Source organism: Thalassophryne amazonica, chromosome 17 (assembly GCF_902500255.1).
Source record: "Thalassophryne amazonica chromosome 17, fThaAma1.1, whole genome shotgun sequence".
Taxonomy (NCBI): domain Eukaryota; kingdom Metazoa; phylum Chordata; class Actinopteri; order Batrachoidiformes; family Batrachoididae; genus Thalassophryne; species Thalassophryne amazonica.
The window spans coordinates 36,684,621-36,706,955 of record NC_047119.1 but is presented as its reverse complement, the minus strand read 5'-3'; the positions used below and the strand labels follow the sequence as shown (position 1 = coordinate 36,706,955).

Sequence of the window (22,335 nt, the reverse complement as noted above, 5' to 3'; positions counted from 1 at the left end):
TAAATTCCTTGCAATTGAACGTTGCGAAACATTGTTTTTAAACTGTTGGACTATTTTTTCACGCAGTTGTTCATAAAGTGGTGATCCTCGCCCCATCTTTGCTTGTGAATGGCTGAGCCCCTGGAGGATGCTTCTTTTATACCTAATCATGACCCTCACCTGTTTCCAATTAAGCAGTTCACCTGTGGAATGTTCCAAACAGGTGTTCTTTGAACATTCATCAACTTTCTCAGTCTTTTGTTGCCCCTGTCCCAGCTTTTTTGAAATGTGTTGAAGGCATCCATTTCAAAATGAGCAAATATTTGCACAAAAACAAAAAAGTCTATCAATTTGAACATTAAATATCTTGTCTTGGTGGTGTATTCAATTGAATATAGGTTGATTTGCAATGATTTGCAAATCATTGCATTCTATTTTTATTTACATTTCACACAACATCCCAACTCCATTGGAATTGGGGTTGTAATAATAATAATAATAAATGTAATTGATAAGGCACTTTACATTTACAATAAATCTCAAAGTGCTACAATTAAAAGGAAAGATCTATAAAAGCAGAAACAAAAATAGGCAGATTAAAACAATAGGGGAAGTAAAAATGTAAAAATCAATTAAAACATCAAGTAAAAATAAAAGTTTTAAGGCCCTTTTTAAAATAATCCACCATCTGTGGAGCCCTCAGATGAGGAGGCAGGGCTTTACAAAGTTGAGGGGATGCGCACAAAAAGGCATGGTCTCTGGTGGTGCGGGATCGAGTCCTGGGAGTGACAAGAAGGTGAGTGTTGGAGGAGGGAAGAGAACGTGCGGGACAGTGAGGGGTGAGGAGTTCTGTGAGGTATGATGGGGCGTTACTGTATAAACATTGAAAAGTAAGCAGTGAAATTTTGTATGTGATCCGGGCAGAAATGGGAAGCCAGTGAAGTGAACAAAGGATGGGAGTGACGTGCTCGTGCTTACACACTCACATCAGGACCCTGACAGAGCTGTTCTGGACATACTGTGAAGTCTTTGTATATTCTGGACAGTCTCACCAGATAGCACCAGATCCATTAGAGTCTTCCATCCCTGCCTCCTCTAAGGAGGGCAAGTCCTCTAAGGAGATCCGCCAAGTGTTCCTACAGTCAAAAATAATAATAAAAAAGACTCATTGGATGAACTCAATTAAATTATGTGCAGGATTTCCTTCTAATAAATATGTGTAGCCCCAACTAAAAAAAGCACATCCATACAAGATCATTTAATTTAATTTACTTTCCAATGAGTTTTTTTAGTGAAAGTATGTATGTATATATATATATATATATATATATGGGCTTGTGTAACTTCATTGTGGATAAAACGAGAGAGAGAGAGAGAGAGAGAGAGAGAGAGAGAGAGCGAGAGAGAGAGAGTGACTGACTGACTGACTGACTGACTTCCGGCATGTCAGCCAATCAGGGGCTTCCACATGCGGACACTGAGCACCGCATTGGTGCCGTCGCTGCGATTCCGCAACATACAGGCGAAGAGAACGAATAGTACCGAGCTGCTAACTTAGCCACATGTGTGAATCACTCGTTCGGACTCAATTCTTTTCTTAATAGGAGAGTAGGAAAATAGGAAAGTCCTACCGACGAATGAGGTGTTGATATGAGTATTTCTTTGCCAGTATCACGGGAAAGTAAAGCGGAGCACAGCCGGCGAATTCAAGCTGAGCCCAATAGTTAGCTAGCTTTAGCCTGTTAGCTTCCCGTTAGCTTGTGTGCCGCTAGCTCGTCCGCTGTCGGCAGACACCTGCGCGCCGCGTTGTCCTTGCGGGAAGGCTAACTAGAACCGGCGACTGGACAGCACTGCTCGTTTAAAACTTTTACGTTAAAACGCTCAGGAGAAGGAGTGAACGGTGACAAGGTTAGATCAAGTAAGGCGGAAAAAAAGCGGTGTCCTCAAGTGGTCGTTCACCATGGACAACGCACACACGAAGACGGTTGAGGAAGTTTACAGCTTTTTTAACGTGATTGAAAGTACAGGACTGAGTACAGAGCAAGTGAAGAAACAACGGGAACGATACGGATCCAACGGTAAGGACGATATGATTTTTTTTTTTTTTTTATGAAAGTCTCTGTCCTGTCCGCTCTTTACCGGCATACTGTAGTAGAATGTTGCTGATGTCATCTTTTGTGTGTTGAAATCCTGAAACGCGTCCCTTTTGTGAGTCACTTGATTTTAGCGCGTTGTGTACTGTAAGTCAAATATGGTCATACAAATAACGGCTTATCTTTTGTTTTTGTATATGCCAAATGAATGGGAAATTATCTGCAGAGTTACCAGCTGAAGAGGGTGAGTGGGCCTATTTTACGAAATTAAGTCGCACCTATAATGTGAAATGTTTGACATTACTTTTCAATGACTTGGAATTAGGAGAAAATATTTTTTAATGTAACCTGTTTGTATTTAAGGCAAATCTCTTTGGGAACTGGTGATTGAACAGTTTGAAGATTTGCTTGTGAGGATCCTTTTACTCGCTGCCTGCATATCCTTTGTAAGTACATCTTTATTACAGATACTGAATTTTTAGACTATTCCAGTATTTCTACATCTTAATCTCTCTCTTTTTTAATTGAAGAGAACACCCAAATCTCTCCTCTACTAGAACCTAACCCATTACTCTTATTGTGGATGTTCTGCTGCAGTATGCAAATCAAACGTATTCCGGAATTGGACCTGCACTGTTTTGGAATTCTCTTTTTATGCAAGACTAACAAAGCTGTAGCAGAAGTATTGCTCAACTTTCCAAATATATGTATTGCAGTATGCAAATCAAACGTATTCCGGAATTGGACCTGCACTGTTTTGGAATTCTCTTTTTACGCAAGATTAACAAAGCTGTAGCAGAGGTATTGCTAAACTTTTCAAATATATGTATTGCGGAAACATTACACCCTAATCATAACCATAAACCATTTAATGTAAAATAATTTGCAATCTTGGTAGGCAGCCGAGACATCTCCTTGAGAACCTCATTCTGATAACAGAAACACACAACGCCCTTATGGAAATGGAAGTCAAATTCGGGAGTGGCAAAAAAAAAAAGTCAGTTCACATACTGTGTGGACCATGGATACAACCACAAATCAACACCATGTTTGATTAGACGCTGAATCTGTCATCTAACAAATTCAGGTTTTCTCTCATGAAAAACAGTGAACTTATTATGTATTCTGTCTTAATGGGTGACCTTATCTTTCAGGTTTAGCTGCAGAATTTGCAGACACAACCTTTTTAAGCTTTTATTGTCTGTGCAGTTATCATTGTGCATCCATTTTTATATGTGGTTTTAGTCATACAAATTCATTCAGCTGGTGTACCCTGATAGAATTGACTTGGTGGAACCAATACCAGATATGATTTATTGATATTGCGAACTTTTGTGTGGCTTTGGATGCACACTTTGTCCTACATGTCCTTTAATACAGTGTTATTATTGAATAGTAGCAATACTACAGTTCAATGGAAAAGAGAGTCACAAAGGAATTGAAGGTTTTCCGTTTTTATGATGTTTTGGTAACAGTGGCTGAGAGGTTATTGTGGTTGAAAAGTTACAAATTCAAAAAGTGTGTGTGTGGGGGTGCTCTGGCTCTTGTGTACAGGTACCATTTTTTTTTTTCTGTTGAATTTCTATGTTTCTTTGTATCAACCCTATTAGTGAAGTTTTTATTAATAAGCATGCAGCTACTTTTTTTTTTTTTTTTTTTTGGCCCAGGGAAGCATTGGCCTCCCTCCAGAAGTAGGGTGGAAAATATTCACTCCTTCTTGTTGAATGTCTTGAAGCCACTCAGCATAAATAACTTCATGTAACTGAATGAAGGAGAGCCACAAATCTAAAATGTCATGTAACTTGTCAAAAATTTCATACACAATAGTAACATTATTATGTGAAGCGTATAGCATTGTAGACTTGTTTTGTAACCACAAATGATTCTCCTTTGCTATTCTTGTCTTCATGAAGGATATCCAAATTCTGGTTGGAAATGAAATTTCCTTTTAAAGCACAAAAAATAAAACGGCAACACCTGACTTTTGTTACGAAACGAATAAATAATGTGTACTTGCCATAAATAATTCCATAGGCTACTTGTCCTTGTTCAGATTAGTGGGAATGCTGATCAGTGGACAGGAGAACTTTGAACATCACAAACTTAATTAGGTACATATGACTTACTGTCTAACTCGCAGTGAAATTAGAAATTTGATGGCCCGTCCTGTCCTAAAGCACATAAAAATACTATTGGTCCAACAAGGCATTGGTAATGTATACTACTGTTATTACAGATGATTAGTCAAAGATTTTAAATTTGCAGGAGATGGTTGTATACTCAGAAATAATATGAATATGGTATGGTACAGCTCGGCAGAAAAGGAACCAATATTTTGAAAATTATCCCAAAAGATCCTGGTGTTAGAGGAATATTTGCAATGGTTTGGTTGTAGCTCTCATATGTGAGAATTTGCTGGTTACTTCTGTTTTTGTCACTTTCCATAAATTGAATATATTTGAAATTTTCAGCCAAAAGATGTCACTTTTGGTCTGTGGAAATTTAAGTGTGATATATATTGTTGTTGTGTGTTTTTTTTTTTTTCCAGGAATTTTGTAGACTAATCAGTTGTCAAAATACTGTAATTAATTTCAGTCCTGATGGACTGAAACTCTAGTACTGGAAGTCATAGTCAGTAGTCATATAGTGATGCATACTGAGATCAGAAATATGTTTCCTGTGATAATGAATAGTCTGTTTCAAATGAAAAGTAAATGGCAAAACGTGGTTTTCTGCCAGCAGAATATGGACTATGTTCATCCTGACCAACATCTATCACATCATTTCTAAGTGAAAAGTTCACTCAGTTTTTATACAAAGTGTACACTCTTTTTGGGATTGATTTAGAGCAGATCACATCCGAGTGAGAAAGCTGTTCAAAAGTGGAGAAGAAATGTTCCCAGAATGTGTCTGTTGACACAACCCAGATGAATATGTTAATGATTCTGTCAAAAGCTTATTGGTTCATTCATTGTTATGTATTTGAAACAAATGATAATGTGGGATGTTAGAGATCTTGTTTCAAAAAAAGTGATGCAGACACATTAGTAGTCAAACTGTTGTAAATCTGAGAAATTTATGTAATGTGAAAGTGTCATAAATTTCTGTGAAGCTCTTGAAATGAACAGAATTCTTTATGTAAGGCAGTTGAAACAGGATTGGTGACACTTGGAAAAGCCCTGATTGGACTGTATGCTGGATCTGATTGTTTTTATTTAGGTAGAAGTGTTTTTGATTTTGTTTTCTTGCATCTGACCTTTGTTTGTCTGAGGTTTGTGCCAGTTTGTATGGGGTTTGTGTGTTACAGTATCAGGTTTACTATTCTGTGACCCTGTTTTGACAACCCCCCCCCCCCCCCCCCCCCCCCCATTGCTGTAGCATTTGCACATCACTCACTGTAGTATGCAGCACACTCTCAATGACATAAACCCATGCAGGCATTTACATTCATGACAAATTTTGGACTACAAAATTAAATAGAAACTTCATATCCTGTCACATCAGTAACCAAAATGTGCAGCATGACCCACTTTGACTGATAGTTGGAATTTAATTTGGTGTTTAATTGGTAATGCTTTAAAATAATGTAGAAGATGGGGGAAGCTCCAGTTGATATTTAGTTTGACATAGTTGAGTCCTGGCACAGATTCTAAAAAGGGAATAAAATGATTGACACACTTGGCCCAGTTTCTGTGATATCAACAAAAGATAGAGGTTGCATTCCAAATTAACTTTTAAACTATTTTCAGATTTCTAAAATTGTTGTACCCGAATGAAGTAAACTTGTGTGACATCTTCAACCCTGTGGATGAATTTAGATGTTATCTTCCCTTTCAGTTATTTTCGATATAATTAATTTCTATCTTGTTTTGTGTGTAGGTGCTGGCCTGGTTTGAAGAAGGAGAAGAAACTGTTACAGCATTTGTGGAGCCTTTTGTTATCCTGCTTATTCTTATAGCTAATGCCATTGTGGGAGTCTGGCAGGTAAGCAGACATTACACTCCCAGTTCTCCCGTTTTATTGGTTGGTATTATTTTTAAAATATAATGCAATGCTAAAGTACCCTCAGCCGTACGAGCATTGTCTTCTTTATAATTTGCAGTTGTTTAATTCATTATTAAGATCTTTTTGTCTCACGTACAATTTGTACATGTTCAGTAAAGCCCCTCTATCAATCAATCAGTCATAAACAAACAATATTTACATTTTAATGGCGTCTGCAGGAGGGTGTGCGTGTATGTGTACATGAGCTTTTGACGAGCAGAAGTTAGCGTGCACGCTGACATCCGCGAAATATAAATCACAGCATTCTCAGTTTTAGAAGTGTTTATTTCTTTCTAAGTTTTACATAATATATGAGTAAGGTGTTATATTTAGCCAACAACAAAGCAGAGTTAGCACCTAGTGACACAAGGAAGTGATGTTACCACACTAACATTTGCGAGATCATACGTAAAAATAGTAACAGAATGTGACTTTTTAACCTCTTAAAATAGGTCAAGGTTAGCCATCTTTGAACTTGTCCAAGGTCTGTGTCCCAAGAATGTTTCCTGTGAATTTGAAATCGCTGGCAGGTAATAGGACTGGACATATGCTGAGCACAGATGGTCGGACGCAAAGCCTTTGCAATACCGATGGCCATATTTGATGGTCTCAGGTAAAAATTCATTAAATTGTAGTTTTGCATTTGTAACCTTACTTCACCCCGAAGGTAGAAAAGTACAACTCCAATTCCAATGAAGTTGGGACATTGTGTGAAATGTAAATTAAAAACAGAATACAATGATTTGCAAATCCTCTTCAACCTATATTCAGTTGAATACACCACAAAGACAAGATGTTTAATGTTTAAATTAATAGACTTTTTGTGCAAGTATTTGCTCATTTTGAAATGGATGCCTGCAACACATTTCAAAAAAAGCTGGGACAAGGGCAACAAAAGACCTGTAAAATTGATGAATGCTCAAAGAACACCTGTTTGGAACATTGCACAGGTGAACAGGTTAATTGGAAACAGGTGAGTGTCATGATTGGGTATAAAAGGAGCATCTCCAAAAGGCTCAGCCATTCACGGGCAAAGATGGGGCGAGGATCACCACTTTGTGAACCACTGCGTGAAAAAAAGTCCAACAGTTTAATAACCATGTTTCTCAATGTTTATTGCAAGGAATTTAGGGATTTCGCCATCTACAGTCCATAATATAATCAGAAGCTTCAGAGAATCTGGAGAATTTTCTACACATAAGCGGCAAGGCCGAAAACCAAGATTGAATGCCCGTGACCTTTGATCCCTCAGGCGGCACTGCATTAAAAACCGACATCATTGTGTAAAGGATCTTACTGCATGGGCTGAGGAATACTCCCGAAAACCATTGTCAGTTAACACAGTTTGTCGCTACATCTACAACCCCTGGCAAAAATTATGGAATCACCAGCTTTCTGGCTTTAAGAAACACTATAAGAAATCAGGAAAAAAAAAATTGTGGCAGTCAGTAACGGTTACTTTTTAAACCAAGCAGAGGGAAAAAAAATATGGAATCACTCAATTGAGGAAAAAATTATGGAATCATGAAAAACAAAAGAATGCTCCAACACATCACTAGTATTTTGTTGCACCGCCTCTGGCTTTTATAACAGCTTGCAGTCTCTGAGGCATGGACTTAATGAGTGACAAACAGTACTCTTCATCAATCTGGCTCCAACTTTCTCTGATTGCTGTTGCCAGATCAGCTTTGCAGGTTGGAGCCTTGTCATGGACCATTTTCTTCAACTTCCACCAAAGATTTTCAATTGGATTAAGATCTGGACTATTTGCAGGCCATGACATTGACCGTATGTGTCTTTTTGCAAGGAATGTTTTCACAGTTTTTGCTCTATGGCAAGATGCATTATTATCTTGAAAAATGATTTCATCATCCCCAAACATCCTTTCAATTGATGGGATAAGAAAAGTGTCCAAAATATCAACATAAACTTGTGCATTTATTGATGATGTAATGACAGCCATATCCCCAGTGCCTTTACCTGACATGCAGCCCCATATCATCAATGACTGTGGAAATTTACATGTTCTCTTCAGGCAGTCATCTTTATAAATCTCATTGGAAAGGCACCAAACAAAAGTTCCAGCATCATCACCTTGCCCAATGCAGATTCGAGATTCATCACTGAATATGACTTTCATCCAGTCATCCACAGTCCACGATTGCTTTTCCTTAGCCCATTGTAACCTTGTTTTTTCTGTTTAGGTGATAATGATGGCTTTCATTTAGCTTTTCTGTATGTAAACCCCATTTCCTTTAGGCGGTTTCTTACAGTTCGGTCACAGACGTTGACTCCAGTTTCCTCCCATTCGTTCCTCATTTGTTTTGTTGTGCATTTTCGATTTTTGAGACATACTGCTTTAAGTTTTCTGTCTTGACGCTTTGATGTCTTCCTTGGTCTACCAGTATGTTTGCCTTTAACAACCTTCCCATGTTGTTTGTATTTGGTCCAGAGTTTAGACAAAGCTGACTGTGAACAACCAACATCTTTTGCAACATTGCGTGATGATTTACCCTCTTTTAAGAGTTTGATAATCCTCTCCTTTGTTTCAATTGACATCTCTCGTGTTGGAGCCATGATTCATGTCAGTCCACTTGGTGCAACAGCTCTCCAAGGTGTGATCACTCCTTTTTAGATGCAGACTAACAAGCAGATGTGATTTGATGCAGGTGTTAGTTTTGGGGATGAAAATTTCCAGGGTGATTCCATAATTTATTCCTCAGAATTGAGTGATTCCATATTTTTTTCCCTCTGCTTGGTCTAAAAAAGTAACCGTTACTGACTGCCACAATTATTTTTCCTGATTTCTTATAGTGTTTCTTAAATCCAGAAAGTTGCCATTTGAAATGACTTTAGTTTTGTCATGTCTGCTATCTGCTTTTTTCCTACAAAATTAAACAACTGAATGAATATCCTCTGAGGCCGGTGATTCCATAATTTTTGCCAGGGGTTGTACAAGTGCAGGTTAAAACTGTCATGCAAAGCGAAAGCCATACATCAACAACATCCACAGACACCGTCGCCTTCTCTGGGCCCGAGCTCATTAGAAATGGGCAGACGCAAAGTGGAAAAGTGTGCTGTGGTCTGATGAGTCCATATTTCAAATTGTTTTTGGAAATCATGGACATTGTGTCCTCTGGACAAAAAAGTAAAAAGACCATCCAGATTGTTACCACCACAAAGTTCAAAAGCCAGCATCTGTGATGGTATGGGGGTGTATTAGTGTCCATGGCATGGGCAACTTAAACATCTGTGATGACATTATCAATGCTGAAAGGTACATCCAGGTTTTAGAGCAACACATGCTGCCATCTAAGCAACGTCTTTTTCAGGGACGTCCCTGCTTATTTCAGCAAGACATTGCCAAGCCACATTCCTTACGTGTTACAACAGTGTGGCTTCATAGTAAAAGAGTGCAGGTACTAGACTGGCCTGCCTGCAGTCCAGACCTGTCACCCACTGAAAATGTGTGGCACATTATGAAGTGCAAAATACGACAATGGAGACTCCGGACTGTTGAACAACTGAAGTCATACATCAAGCAAGAATGGGAAAGAATTCCACCTACAAAGATTCAACAATTAGTGTCCTCAGTTCCCAAACACTTATTGAGTGTTGTTAGAAGGAAAGGTGATGTAACACAGTGGTAAACATACCACTGTCCCAGCTTTTTTGAAATGTGTTGCAGGCATCCATTTCAAAATGAGCAAATATTTGCACAAAAACCATCAAGTTTCAGTTTGAACATTAAATATCTTTGTGGTGTATTCAGTTGAACGTAGGTTAAAGAGGATTTGCAAATTGTATTGTTATTTACATTTTACACAACGTCCCAACTTCATTGGATTTGGGGTTGTACATTATAGACCGTCCCCAGCTATCTGTCCACTCATGAATCAAACAACTACAAATATGGAAAATTTGTTTCTTGTTTTATTTATTTTTTCCCCTCCAAGCTCTGCCAAGTCGGTAATATTTTTGGCCCTGCTTTGTCTTTTTTCTTCATTGTCATTTATTTGTTTAAGTAAGCATAATGGATTTGAATGAAACTGGGAAAAGGGGTAGGTTTTGAGTGAAATAACAAACTACCCATCTGCCCTAACAAAGTATTGTTGGGGGAGCACTCCTTGCATACATACATGTTTCTTGCATACATACATGTTTCCTTTGAAACATTTGCCTGAACTAACCAAACCTGGCACGTTTAGTTCCAATGGGGGAAATTATCACCATAGCAACAGTGACCCGATTCGCATATTAATTAGGCTATGGGGTCAGTGAGTGTAAAATCCCGCCAAGAATACAAAATTATGGAAGAATTGACTAAGGCCCACTAGATACCAGTTGAACTTACTATTGAAGTCATGAAGTCAAACTGCAGAATTTTAGATGTAATTTGTTTAATTTAGAATTGCCTGTTCATGGCTTCTTGTTAGAATTTGTCCACTATGCATATGTAGGATTATTTTTGTGCACTGAATATGGAAGAAATTTGACAAACGAAATACAGGAGTTCTGCACTTCTCATGACCTTCAAGATCCCAGGTGGCTATTTTGTGAAAGTGTTAAACAAGTGTAGCACATACAGTGGTGTGTGATTGTTGTTGAGTACTTTTTAAAATGTATTTTGATTGACATCCATGCCATTTGTATGTTGTCAAAACCGTATAAACACATGTATCAAGCCAGATGATGTGTTCCTCAAAACAAATTGACTTGATTCACAAATCTGCTAAAAGAGTGGTTCAGGATTCATACAGAAAACTGTAGATCTTTTATTCCTGTTTGGCATTTGTCAATAAATGTTTTGGGGATGTACCAGATGGCTCAGTAGAGGAGGCTCTCTGTCAAAGAAACGTGGGGTGGTATATAATTAGATTTTATCAAAGACGAGTAAGATAATATTTCCCATTCAGGCCAAGGATACATTGTACATCCCTTTGAGGCCCTTGGGGCCAATCGCATACACTGTTCTTGTCACATTTACCTCCCTGGCCTGCTCCACTTCCTCCTTGCTGGATATATTGTGGTACTCATTCATTAATCTACTTTGTCTGTGTAAACATAGCTTTTCTCCTTTGACTGGGTTTACTGAAGTTGGTCTTTGAAGAGAGAATGGCTTCATATGCTGTGGCACTTTTTGTGTGTGTGTGTGTATATAATATAATAGAATATGCACACTTTCCACTGCTTTGGAATCAGATACTTGTCTCATTCTAATGTCTACTTGTCTCCAACCAATGTCTGTTCATGTCAATGTCTGTATTGTCAAAATAATGTCTGAATTTTAAAAGGTTTTGTCATTTCAAAGTGGAAAAAATGTCCAAAAACCAACTTGCAACATAAAGTACCAAACATGAATACAACAGGTGTCTCAATTGTGTGCTGATCTCAAATGAGTTTGAAGAGAAGAAAGCCAAAATGTGAAAGATGCAATGTTGGATTCTGGTGCTTTACATTTTTGTTATGGCCCTAAAAGGTTTCCATTCAGAGTAAGAATGCAGATCAATGGATGCTTTGGCAAACCTTTTCTCCTCCCCCTCTGAACTTGTAACTCTTATCCTTAGTGTCATTTGTTTTGTGAGTTTGTGTTTCTTACAAACGATAAATCTGTTCTTGGCTCTGTCTTACCATGTCTAGTTAAAGACTGCCTGCCTGCTGGGCTGGTGGCTGCCAGCAGAAAATTGTCCCATTTATGACCAGTCAGTGAGGGGAAATGTCAGCACAAGTTGGATGCAAACAGAAAAAATACAAATTAAGAGTGATTAGGGAGGAATTCAGCAAGCAGTTTCAATATATGAGTAAATTACAATATACAGGGCTTTCAGTAGCTGCCATTGCCATTATTAGGCTACTTTACAGACTGTGACGGTAACTTCTTAGAATTAGTAGCGTAGGGCATGAAACCTGGTTTAAGGCCCTGTCACACTTAGTAAGAATGAGCACGACTCAAGTAGAATCAGGTGGACTGTCAAAAAACAAACAATTCATGCCACATCTGGGAGGGAAGACGAAAGCTGTCAGAATACACAGACTGCACTTCTACCTGCCCCATATGAGCCGCACACATGCCATGCACATTAGCCTCCGAACACAGTCCAAATGTAGGCAGGACAAATTAGGATTACCCAGGCACAGCTGTCAGAATGCAGTGAGAATATGACAACTACACTTATGCCGTACAAGGGAGGTCTGATTGCAGGTTGAAGAAATATATTCCAGCAGCACTCATGGAGCGTTCAGGCACAATCTGGACATTTGGCCAGGATTCAAAATGGCGGATCATTTAGAACTGCCCCTTGAACGCAATTAGAATGCTTCAAATGCCGTTTTCATGCTGTACGAATATTTAGAACTAGCTGGGGTACCCGGCGCTGCCCGGGTTAACCTGTTTTAGACATAAGCCAAATGCCAATCATTTTAATCAAAACCATTGCCCAACATTTGTTTTTGTAATGCTGGTGTCTTATAAATATGATAGTTAATGGGCTAATGTTTGTTCAGCAGAACTATAAGAGGTGGACTCCCCAAACTAAGTGGAAATACTTGGTTAAAAGACAAACACAGACTTTGTTTTGCAATCAAATTTATAACAAAATTAAACACAAAAGGTAGGTAACAGTAAATGTACATATCAATGAATCAAAATTGAGGTAGTGGTATATTTCACTGTTTTTACGTTGCCATTTTACAAACATAAAATGAATGTATTCAGACAGGAAGGCAAACTGGATTGTACAGGACAGTCAGGTGCTTAACAGTTGAGAACAAAGTAGATGAAGAAAGGGATTAAATAAACAGAGATCGCCAACACATATACAGGGCTGGAAATTTGAATCTGCCCGGTCATACCCACAGCCTAAGCATGTTGTTGTTTTGCTGAGTGTGCTGTGACTGTGCTGAGTGTGCTGCAGTGTTTCTGTCGGTGTAAGGACTTCCCACAGAGCAGGACGTCGTGCAGCGCTTCCAGGCGCTGTCGTCGGCCTGTTTCGACCTGAAAACATCCTAATTTAAGGCTTAATTCACCCAGGACGTCGTGAGAGAACAGAGAAGATTCAGAAGAGGCCGGCATGAGGACTTTATGCAGACATTCCACTGTTTAAGGACATTTTTTAATGAAAGACGTGCGCGCAAATTCGCCGAGTCGTTTCCGTGACGACTCGGCAAATCTGTGTGCGTCGCGACAGGAAAAACACCTCTGTGTTGAAAACCATTTATAAAATTCAGGCGGCTTTTGATGGCTTTCAACAAGTGAGTAACTGAGAAATTGTTTAACAGCTTGGGCATGTTCCAACTTGCCCGTTAAGGTTTCCAACGGAGGTGTTTTTCCTATCGCGACCCCCCGCGGTCGGGTCCAGCCCGACATGCGACTCTGCCCGCACGTTCTTTCATTACAAAATGTCCGTTAACAATGGAATGTCCGAATAAACTCCTCATGCCGACTTCTTCTGAAAGTTCTCTGTTCTCTGACGACTTCCTGGATCAACAGAGCCTGAAATGTGGAAGTTTTCAACTTGAAACGGTGAGACGCTGCCGCCTCGAAGCGCAGATCGCCGTCAGGCACCGTGGGCCGTCCTTACGGCGACACTACCAGACCAAAATCTCTCATCAGCCGTTAAAATTTTTACCGAAAACCAGCTGAATTTATCGAATGGTGTCCACTCAGTTGTGCCTTACAGTTTTGAAAAAATTTTGATCAAACAAAGCAGCAGTCTCTGAGCCATTCCTAAACAATGAAAAAATGACGAGAGAGTGGGCAACTCCTCACTCAAAGACTGCCCGCAGGCGAATGACGTAACCGACAGGCGTGAAAAAACTCTTGCATGCCCACGAGGGTTCAAGCATGTCTGATGTAATCACACGTGATTCAAATCCATATGGTTTTTGAAAAAAATAAGGTCGGATACTTTTCTAATAGACCTCGTGTGTGTGTGTATATATAATATATATATTAGGGGTGGGCAAACAAAAAAAATCTTATTCGCATTAACTCAATGACTTTCTGTGATTAATCATGATTAATCGCATGGTATATGTGAAACCCAAAAATGAATTCAAAAGCCGCTTAAAAGCAGTTTTATTTGAAAATGTAAATGAACATTGCATAAATTTGAAAATGTAAATTTCAACTGAAACACACTAATGAAATCAAATATAAAACCACTGGCAGGTCATTTGTTATCCTGTTTCATATCAAAATAACAATATTCATGTCCATGACTAAATGTACTAAAACAAATACGTCACAATTGTACACATACCACAATTTGATATGTGTACAATTGTGATGTATTTGTTTTAGTATATTTAGATTTTGTTGTGATTTGGCACTTTATAAGCCGATTAAATTGAATTGAAATTGAACATTTTATTGAGTCTTAAAGTAAATAAATATGAATTTGGTCACTGGATCCTTAAACTTTGTACATAATGAACTCTACATGGTGAATCCTTGATCTCTGGACATAAAAAGGAATAAACAAAATCTGTAGTTTATGTCAAAAGCATTTCCTTTCAGACATTGGCATGAATGTTTCCATATATCTGAGCTGAGCTTACAGCTGCTGTGCTTCACTTCAGGATGTAATTTGAAAAGAAAACAGCACGTTTCATTTTGGGAGGGAAAAAAAACGTTTTAGTCGATTGTAGTTTCTTGTCTGTATTACATTTGGAAAGAGGTGTCATTTTATTTAAAGCGGCGATTCATTTTGAAGTTATTAATTCCGACCGGACACTGTCTCAGCCGTGCAGTGTTTCGAGCTGTGTGAACGGAACGGAGGACGATTCTCGTTTCTTGACAGCAACAAGACAAGAGTCCCAGTTAGTGACTTTAATCCACACAAAAGTGACTGACGATATTTTAATGGCGTTGCGAGGGGTTAAGAAGCGGCTTGCCGTTTCTGAAGAGCAGTGAATCAAAGAACCAATGAGCTACTGGATCGAAGCATTGCTTCAATGGTTCATGAGTGGAGCCACGCTGCAGAAATGGTTTATTACAGACCAAACCCTGAATATCCGACTTTATTTGTACGTCCGTATGACTCTGAAACTCGGAAAAATCCGTATCATTTACGAACTATAGGTTGACATGAAAACCACAGAAAAGCTGTGTTCACCGCGGGGACACATTCGGCTATTCGAGATTATTTTTACCGATGACGAACGATGCGTAAAAAAAAAATTTGACCAGCTGCATCAGTCCAAACCGGTCTGGATCCGGGCCTGATCCTGTAGAACTTTGTAACGAAAATGTCCATTCAAAAGTTCGGCGTCTTTCTACATTTTGTTTTGTTGTGCATTGCATAGCCTGTACTTTTCTCGATCCTCGTGTCATTTTCTGTGTGAACTCAGCTATCAGCAGCATAAGCTCGTCCCCCGACTGACGCTTTCAAAATAAAAGGCAACGAGCAACAGTCATAAAAGCCTAAAAAAAAAGCAGCGTTAAGGGGAGGAACAAAATTGTCGGCGATAATGACCTCAATAATTAACGCAACATTAGCGCGTTAACGTTGCCCAGCCCTAATATATATATAGCTTTTAGGGTTACATATTATAGTTTGGGAGTTTATCGCACATGGTACAACATTGTATGGTCTTACATAAATGGCTATTTTGGGAGTAATTTTCAGTTCAACTTTTAAAATAATGGGACCAGTTTGTTCCCCATGTCACGAGGCTTCAGAATATATATAGTTTTTAGGGCTATATATTATAGTTTGGGAGTTTATCCCAGACAGACAGACAGACAGACATAGCCCTTTATGTATATAGATGCAGTCTCATTGTGGTCATACTGCACTTTGACCGCTGTTCGATATTTTTCCACCTTGAGTGCACCTCGACAGTTGAGTGCATGTGCTCCACATTTTGGCTGGCCACACGACTGTGCCCGACGGTTTAGACTGCTCTCTGAATGCTGTCCGACGTTTCGAATGCACCTCAACACTTCCCGAATGTGGGTTGAATTTACAGTCGGATGACATTCAGGCTCATTCGATCTCTAGTGTGATGAGGGTAATAAATATGTATGTTATTGATTGCTTTCCCATTGTTATTATCTACAGGACCCAGTCACGGCACTGATTTTGGTGCCAACTTAGTCACGAGCACTGAGAACGCAAATCCAACCAACAGTTAGGGATGGGCTCCATCTGATTCAATAGCTGTATCGGGTCCGACAGTGATATTATTATTATTCACGTATCTCGGCGGATATCACGGATATTGGTGATTATTAAAAAATAACCTGAAAAATTCTAATTGTACTACTGGTGCAAACTATAAATTCTGTTTTTTTTTTTATGCGTAGAAAGGCCGGTATGCAGTCCACTTAGCCTTCTGTATAAAAAGAGGCTTAATTCAGGTGCTGCTGCCTGATTGGGAGTGGCAGGGAGAGGTAATCAAATCTTGTAAGCATAGAGTATATTTAATGAATTAAGTTGATAGGTAAAATGTCTCCTTCTCTGTGCTTAAAAGGTGAACCGCAGTCGTTTCCTTTCTTGTGCTGAGCACAAGGGACTTTTTACTGATCAATACTGTAATTTATGATGAAGTCGTTTTCATGTTTAGGCAGGATAATGTTATAAGTTTCATTAAAAGTGCTGTAAAAGTTTGTATGTCTTTATTTTGAACTATGTAAGGTTTGTGCTGTAGGAGGCAGACATCAACATTCAGTTAATTACTTTTGTACCAACTGCGTGTCATGTTGCATTTATCCGCAACAAAAACACACACATTCACACACAGGACAAACGCGCATATGCACAAGCAGAAAAACACACAACTTTGAGGAGTAGAATTTGTGGTCTGTGTGTCTCCTGTCCTCCATTGGCAGAGCGCAGCTTAATTATTCTCCAGCTTGCTGTAAGTATCATCAGAACAATGACTGTTTGACATCTGATTTTATTTATTTATTTATTGTAATAATTACAAGCATGTGAAGTGGGGAGCAACCATAACAGTTAATCGGAGCGTGATGTATAGTCATGCAGCTTAATGCAAGATAATGAAATTACAGCAGTGAGTTGAACAGTTAAATGAGAGTCACCATGGAAAGGGAATTTGTGGTCTTTGTAATTTGGACTTTTTATTGTTGTTACTGTTAAATATAATCCGCACACAATTTTCATTCACCTGCTTTAGCTTAATGTTTTTTGTGTGCATGTGTTCAGGAACGAAATGCAGAAAATGCCATTGAAGCACTTAAAGAGTACGAGCCAGAGATGGGGAAGGTGTACCGCCAGGACAGGAAGACTGTCCAGAGAATCAAAGCCAGAGACATTGTCCCTGGGGACATTGTAGAGGTCGCGGGTAAGGTGAAACTGATTTGGATAGGTGCTCAGAGGGATGTATTTTAATATTTTGGATGTTTTGTTTTTCTCAGTTCAGGTACCATGACAGAAGGCTATAGCTGCAGAAATGATGTGTAAATGCTACATTAGATAGCTGCTTAGAAAATCTTTTGTTTGCTTGTTTATTTTTGTGCCGCTTAATGTGGCCCTTTGCGTGTGCAGTGTCTACAGAACTCAAGCTCCTCATACGATGATGTGGTAATAAGATGTTTAGACCGGAGGGCAGCAGCTGAATTCATATCCGTAACGTAGGGAGAGTTGTTAACAGGTGTAATTTACACATATTGGCTCTGTCCACAAATGAACTGTTCTCTAAGTCTTCATAGATTTCCATTACTAGATTGGAAAAACCCCTGTCACACCTTGACAATTTAGCCAGTGTATGCCAGGTGTATTAAAAAAACACTGGCATACGCTGGCGTATGTCTAATAAGGTATGGGTAAGTTTTGTATAAGTTAAGAGCACGCTCATTTACATCGAAATACAGCAAGTACAGTACGTCGGAAAATGTTTGGGCATGTACAATATTTTCGATGTATGGCTGATACATCGTGCATATGTGGAACGTAAGTTGTAGGTAAGTTATGCGATTGTTGACACACACTTGAAATTTCCGTGTGAGTCGAAATACATCCAGTGATGCTGTCCATTGATTGGCTGAAAAACTGAAAGGTGCAGTTCAGACTGTTTCAAATATTAAAACCATTCACCCATGGAGTAAATATAAAGTCTTCATCCTACCTGTTACATTGTTTCAGTTGGATTCATCATCACAGCTTGACGAAAATGTATCCACATAAAGCATCTTGATTTTGGAAAATGACATCTGAAAATATTAGTTCCTTGTCGTGGCTGAAGAAACGTAGCATTTTAAAGGAAGTCCCTGTTAATTTTTGTGCATTTTTCAGCCAGAACCAGAGAACGCCTATGTCTGGCACTTTGTGACACAAGACAATTAACTTATTTTAAAAGTTGAAAGAGTCACAGCGCCTCATTCATTCACGTCAGTGTTTATCACCGACATCAGTTGATTTTTCAGCATTCTGTGTGTAATCCGGTTGTTAAATGTGATGTAACGCATCATGTGATTTTCAACTTCCAGGTCCAAACAAAAAAGGCGCGCTGTCATTAACATTGAAAACTGCACTGATCAGGCTGCACTTAAACCGCAACAGCATTAACATCGCAACATAAAACTCTTTGTATATTGTGCCTGAAACTCTCCTGGATATAGTAATTGGGTTTTTAGATGTTGTTATTGTATTTGTTTTATGTAAAAATGCCAGAAGCTCAGGTTGTTTCTCCGTTATTTTCAATGGGAGTCGTTATGAGCTGCGATCACTTCCTGCTCATGTCGTTCGGGGGAAAGTGAAGTTTGCACTTAAACGTCTTGTTTATTGTCCTTTACAACACTGTTTGACCTCTTTGTTCTAGAGTAATATATATAAGATGTCTGAAATTCGGTTTGCCTTTATTAAATTTCATGCAGGTTAAACATAGCAGACAGGGATCACTGGTAATATTTGTTTTAGCAAGTTTTCAGGGTCTCATCGATGCAGTTTATTATTAATGTGATGAAAAGCATAAAAAAAATTACATTTTAGTAGTACAGTGGATCCTTGAATTTGTTCCTTGACCAAGCTCGTAAGCCAATCTGCTGATATTTCAAATGAATTTCCCCCATTGAAAGTAACTAAAATATTTTTAATCCATTCCAGCCTTATAAAACATCCCCAAATTACTCTAAATTATGAAAAAGTATACATATTTTTTATTAACGGACATGTATATTTTACCTGTGCATAATAAAATATATAAAGCAAAGGGAAAAAAGTTGTATTAAGTGTTCTTACCTTAGAAATAGACGAATGAGGTTAATGGAGGTGGAGGCGGAGAAGGGAGGGACAGATGTTTGCGCACACTGTAAACATAAACTAAACTTAAACTGTAGCTCCTTAAAAGGATCATACAGACGTAACTTTAATTGTAAACTTGCAGGTGTTTGGACGCAGAAACAGATTTATCACGTGATACGTTACGTCAGAGCTTAACAACCGGATGACAATAAAACCCATGATACACTAAGACAAAATAAACACAAAATAAAAAAAAAAAAGTAAAATTACTCTGTTTGGCCTCTGTGTGGAGGGGAGAGGCAGCACAACAGCGTACGCGTGATCAGTGATGTGCTCGACAATATTTGTGTGTTCCGCCAGCTAAACAAAGGGGTTCTGCCGGTGGTGGAAACCAACCAAGCCAGACTTAACCATTCCAACCCGTACCACACTGTGCAGTACTGACCTGGACTGCTTGTTGGAAACGGGGCTGTCCGCTTACACTGGCTAAATTCTCAAGGTGTGATGGCTGCGTTAACGTATTTGATGTATCCAGAGTATTTGGCGCATTTTTCATACGTCGGCATATGCTGGCTAAATTGTCAAGGTGTGACAGGGCTCTAAAGAGCTCTGCAATTTAAAATAAATACATTTTACATGTAAAGAAACTAATAGACCAGTGGTGTGGAGCTGCAGCATGGAAAGGACTGATGTATGAGTGAAATGCTGGACTGTGCAGTGCTTTTCTAAAGTGGTCTTCTGGTTTATATCTTCAGAATACTTTCTGATGTATTGTGATATTTTTGCCATCCTAAGGATTATTAGCTCTGTGTACAGTGTGAGCATTTCCTCAGCTCTGGTTCTTTTTTTTTTTGTTGTTGATAAGGGGTTTTTTTTTCCCTCCCATACCGCTGTTTTTTTGTGTGTGTACACAATGGTTGAATCCACCACAAGCCCTAACCTCCTGTGCGTCCCATTCCCACTCTTGAACATATCACACCAGAATTTTCAACTGTCTATTAACTTTTCAACCATTTGTCTTGTAAGCGTCTCAGTGTAGCGGCCTGCGAGTTCACATAGTTAGGCTTAAAAAAGATACTGGTATGAAGTTTAAAATAATGCTTCCTTAACATGGTATTAATTGTTGCTGTACTGTTATCAAGCGTGTGTGCATACTTTGGGACTGACCATAGTGTTGCCTTCATTTTATTACACATACGTGCACCCTTCCCCCCAAATTGGACAGAAAAGGACATTTAAGCCAAAATGTGAAAGAAAAAAAAAAACACAGTAGCAAGACTGTGAAGTGCAACACTGCTAAGCTACTGTTTAGGATTCTCCTCTGTTGCACTATCAAACAAGGCACCCAGACAATTACAGTGCCTCGCTGCCACCAACTAATCTTTCAGCTCTGCTTGACATCATTATGTGACGCAATAACAAATTTATCAGACATCTGATCTATTTGAGATCAGATGCCTGATCAATGTGATAAATGCCTGACAAATCAGGTAAATTTGTTATACCTAGAAGAGCAGAACACAGCGTTTCAATATAACTTATTTTTAAAGCATTAAAAAAAATGTTGACCATAACTCCAGGACAATAGTAAAGAGTGTGGCAAGAAAAGGCTATAAAGCCTGCTGACTTCTTTTTAACTCTGTGGACAAAGAGCAACTCTGCATCTACTGCATGGGTTAAAGTTCTCCGTCACCACAACGGATTTCCATCATTTGGAAAATGTAACCACATATACGCGTGCGCACGTGGTGTCATGCGTGTTTTGGGGCCGAAATATGATAGTCTCACTGTCAAAGCACCATCCCATTCTGTGCTAATCACAGCAGCCGCAGTGTCAGCGTGGACTGAGGAGAAAGGGACTGTGAATTTTCACTCCTTTCCGCTCTGTTTACTGCTTGCCATGAGCCACGGTTCTTCTCCTCCCTGTCTTCGTGGGAACATTGGCAGACACTCCCCAAGTAGAGGGAGGAAGCGTGGCTTTGCTTTAACCCAATGAAGCAATGATCCGACTCTGCTTTGATGGTTTATGGTTTGTCGCTTTATCTTAATTTTCCCCCACTAAAACCCTAAAGAGCATATATCTGAGTAATATTTACTTTTTATATTAAACCGACCTGTTATGGCCTTCTAAAACAGTTGATAGGTGTATTTTATAACGTAAAAACGGGACCGATGCTAACGCGTTAGCATGTCTATGGCGTTTTCAATGTAAAGTTAGTATTAAGCTGTTCGCATCTCAGCACAGTTTGTGTGCATGTTTTCTGTATAATTAATGGCTTAGTGTTTGTCGTCGTAAAAGAGTCAAATGTATTACGAATTGTAATTTTTTTTATTTTTATTTATATACACTCAACAAAAATATAAACACAACACTTTGGTTTTGCTCCCATTTTGTATGAGATGAACTCAAAGATCTAAAACTTTTTCCACATACACGATATCACCATTTCCCTCAGATATTGTTCACAAACCAGTCTAAATCTGTGATAGTGAGCACTTCTCCTTTGCTGAGATAATCCATCCCACCTCACAGGTGTGCCATATCAAGATGCTGATTAGACACCATGATTAGTGCACAGGTGTGCCTTAGACTGCCCACAATAAAAGGCCACTCTGAAAGGTGCAGTTTTATCACACAGCACAATGCCACAGATGTCGCAAGATTTGAGGGAGCATGCATTTGGCATGCTGACAGCAGGAATGTCAACCAGAGCTGTTGCTCGTGTATTGAATGTTCATTTCTCTACCATAAGCCGTCTCCAAAGGCGTTTCAGAAAATTTGGCAGTACATCCAACCAGCCTCACAACCGCAGACCACGTGTAACCACACCAGCCCAGGACCTCCACATCCAGCATGTTCACCTCCAAGATCGTCTGAGACCAGCCACTCGGACAGCTGCTGAAACAATAGGTTTGCATAACCAAAGAATTTCTGCACAAACTGTCAGAAACCGTCTCAGGGAAGCTCATCTGCATGCTCGTCGTCCTCATTGGGGTCTCGACCTGACTCC

The 22,335-nt window shown here is 39.1% G+C and overlaps 1 protein-coding gene across 1 annotated transcript in view; it reads left to right on the top strand.

Annotated features, from left to right (window-relative positions):
• The first annotated feature begins 1,421 nt into the window (after window positions 1-1,421).
• The window catches only part of atp2a2b (ATPase sarcoplasmic/endoplasmic reticulum Ca2+ transporting 2b), an 84,111-nt gene continuing 63,197 nt past the window's right edge, over window positions 1,422-22,335 (top strand). The window contains exons 1-5 of the mRNA XM_034192961.1: window positions 1,422-2,057; window positions 2,299-2,316; window positions 2,436-2,518; window positions 5,952-6,056; window positions 17,288-17,426. Coding sequence (XP_034048852.1) covers window positions 1,940-2,057; window positions 2,299-2,316; window positions 2,436-2,518; window positions 5,952-6,056; window positions 17,288-17,426 — 463 coding nt within the window. The 5' untranslated portion in view covers window positions 1,422-1,939. The remainder of the gene's footprint in view (window positions 2,058-2,298; window positions 2,317-2,435; window positions 2,519-5,951; window positions 6,057-17,287; window positions 17,427-22,335) is intronic.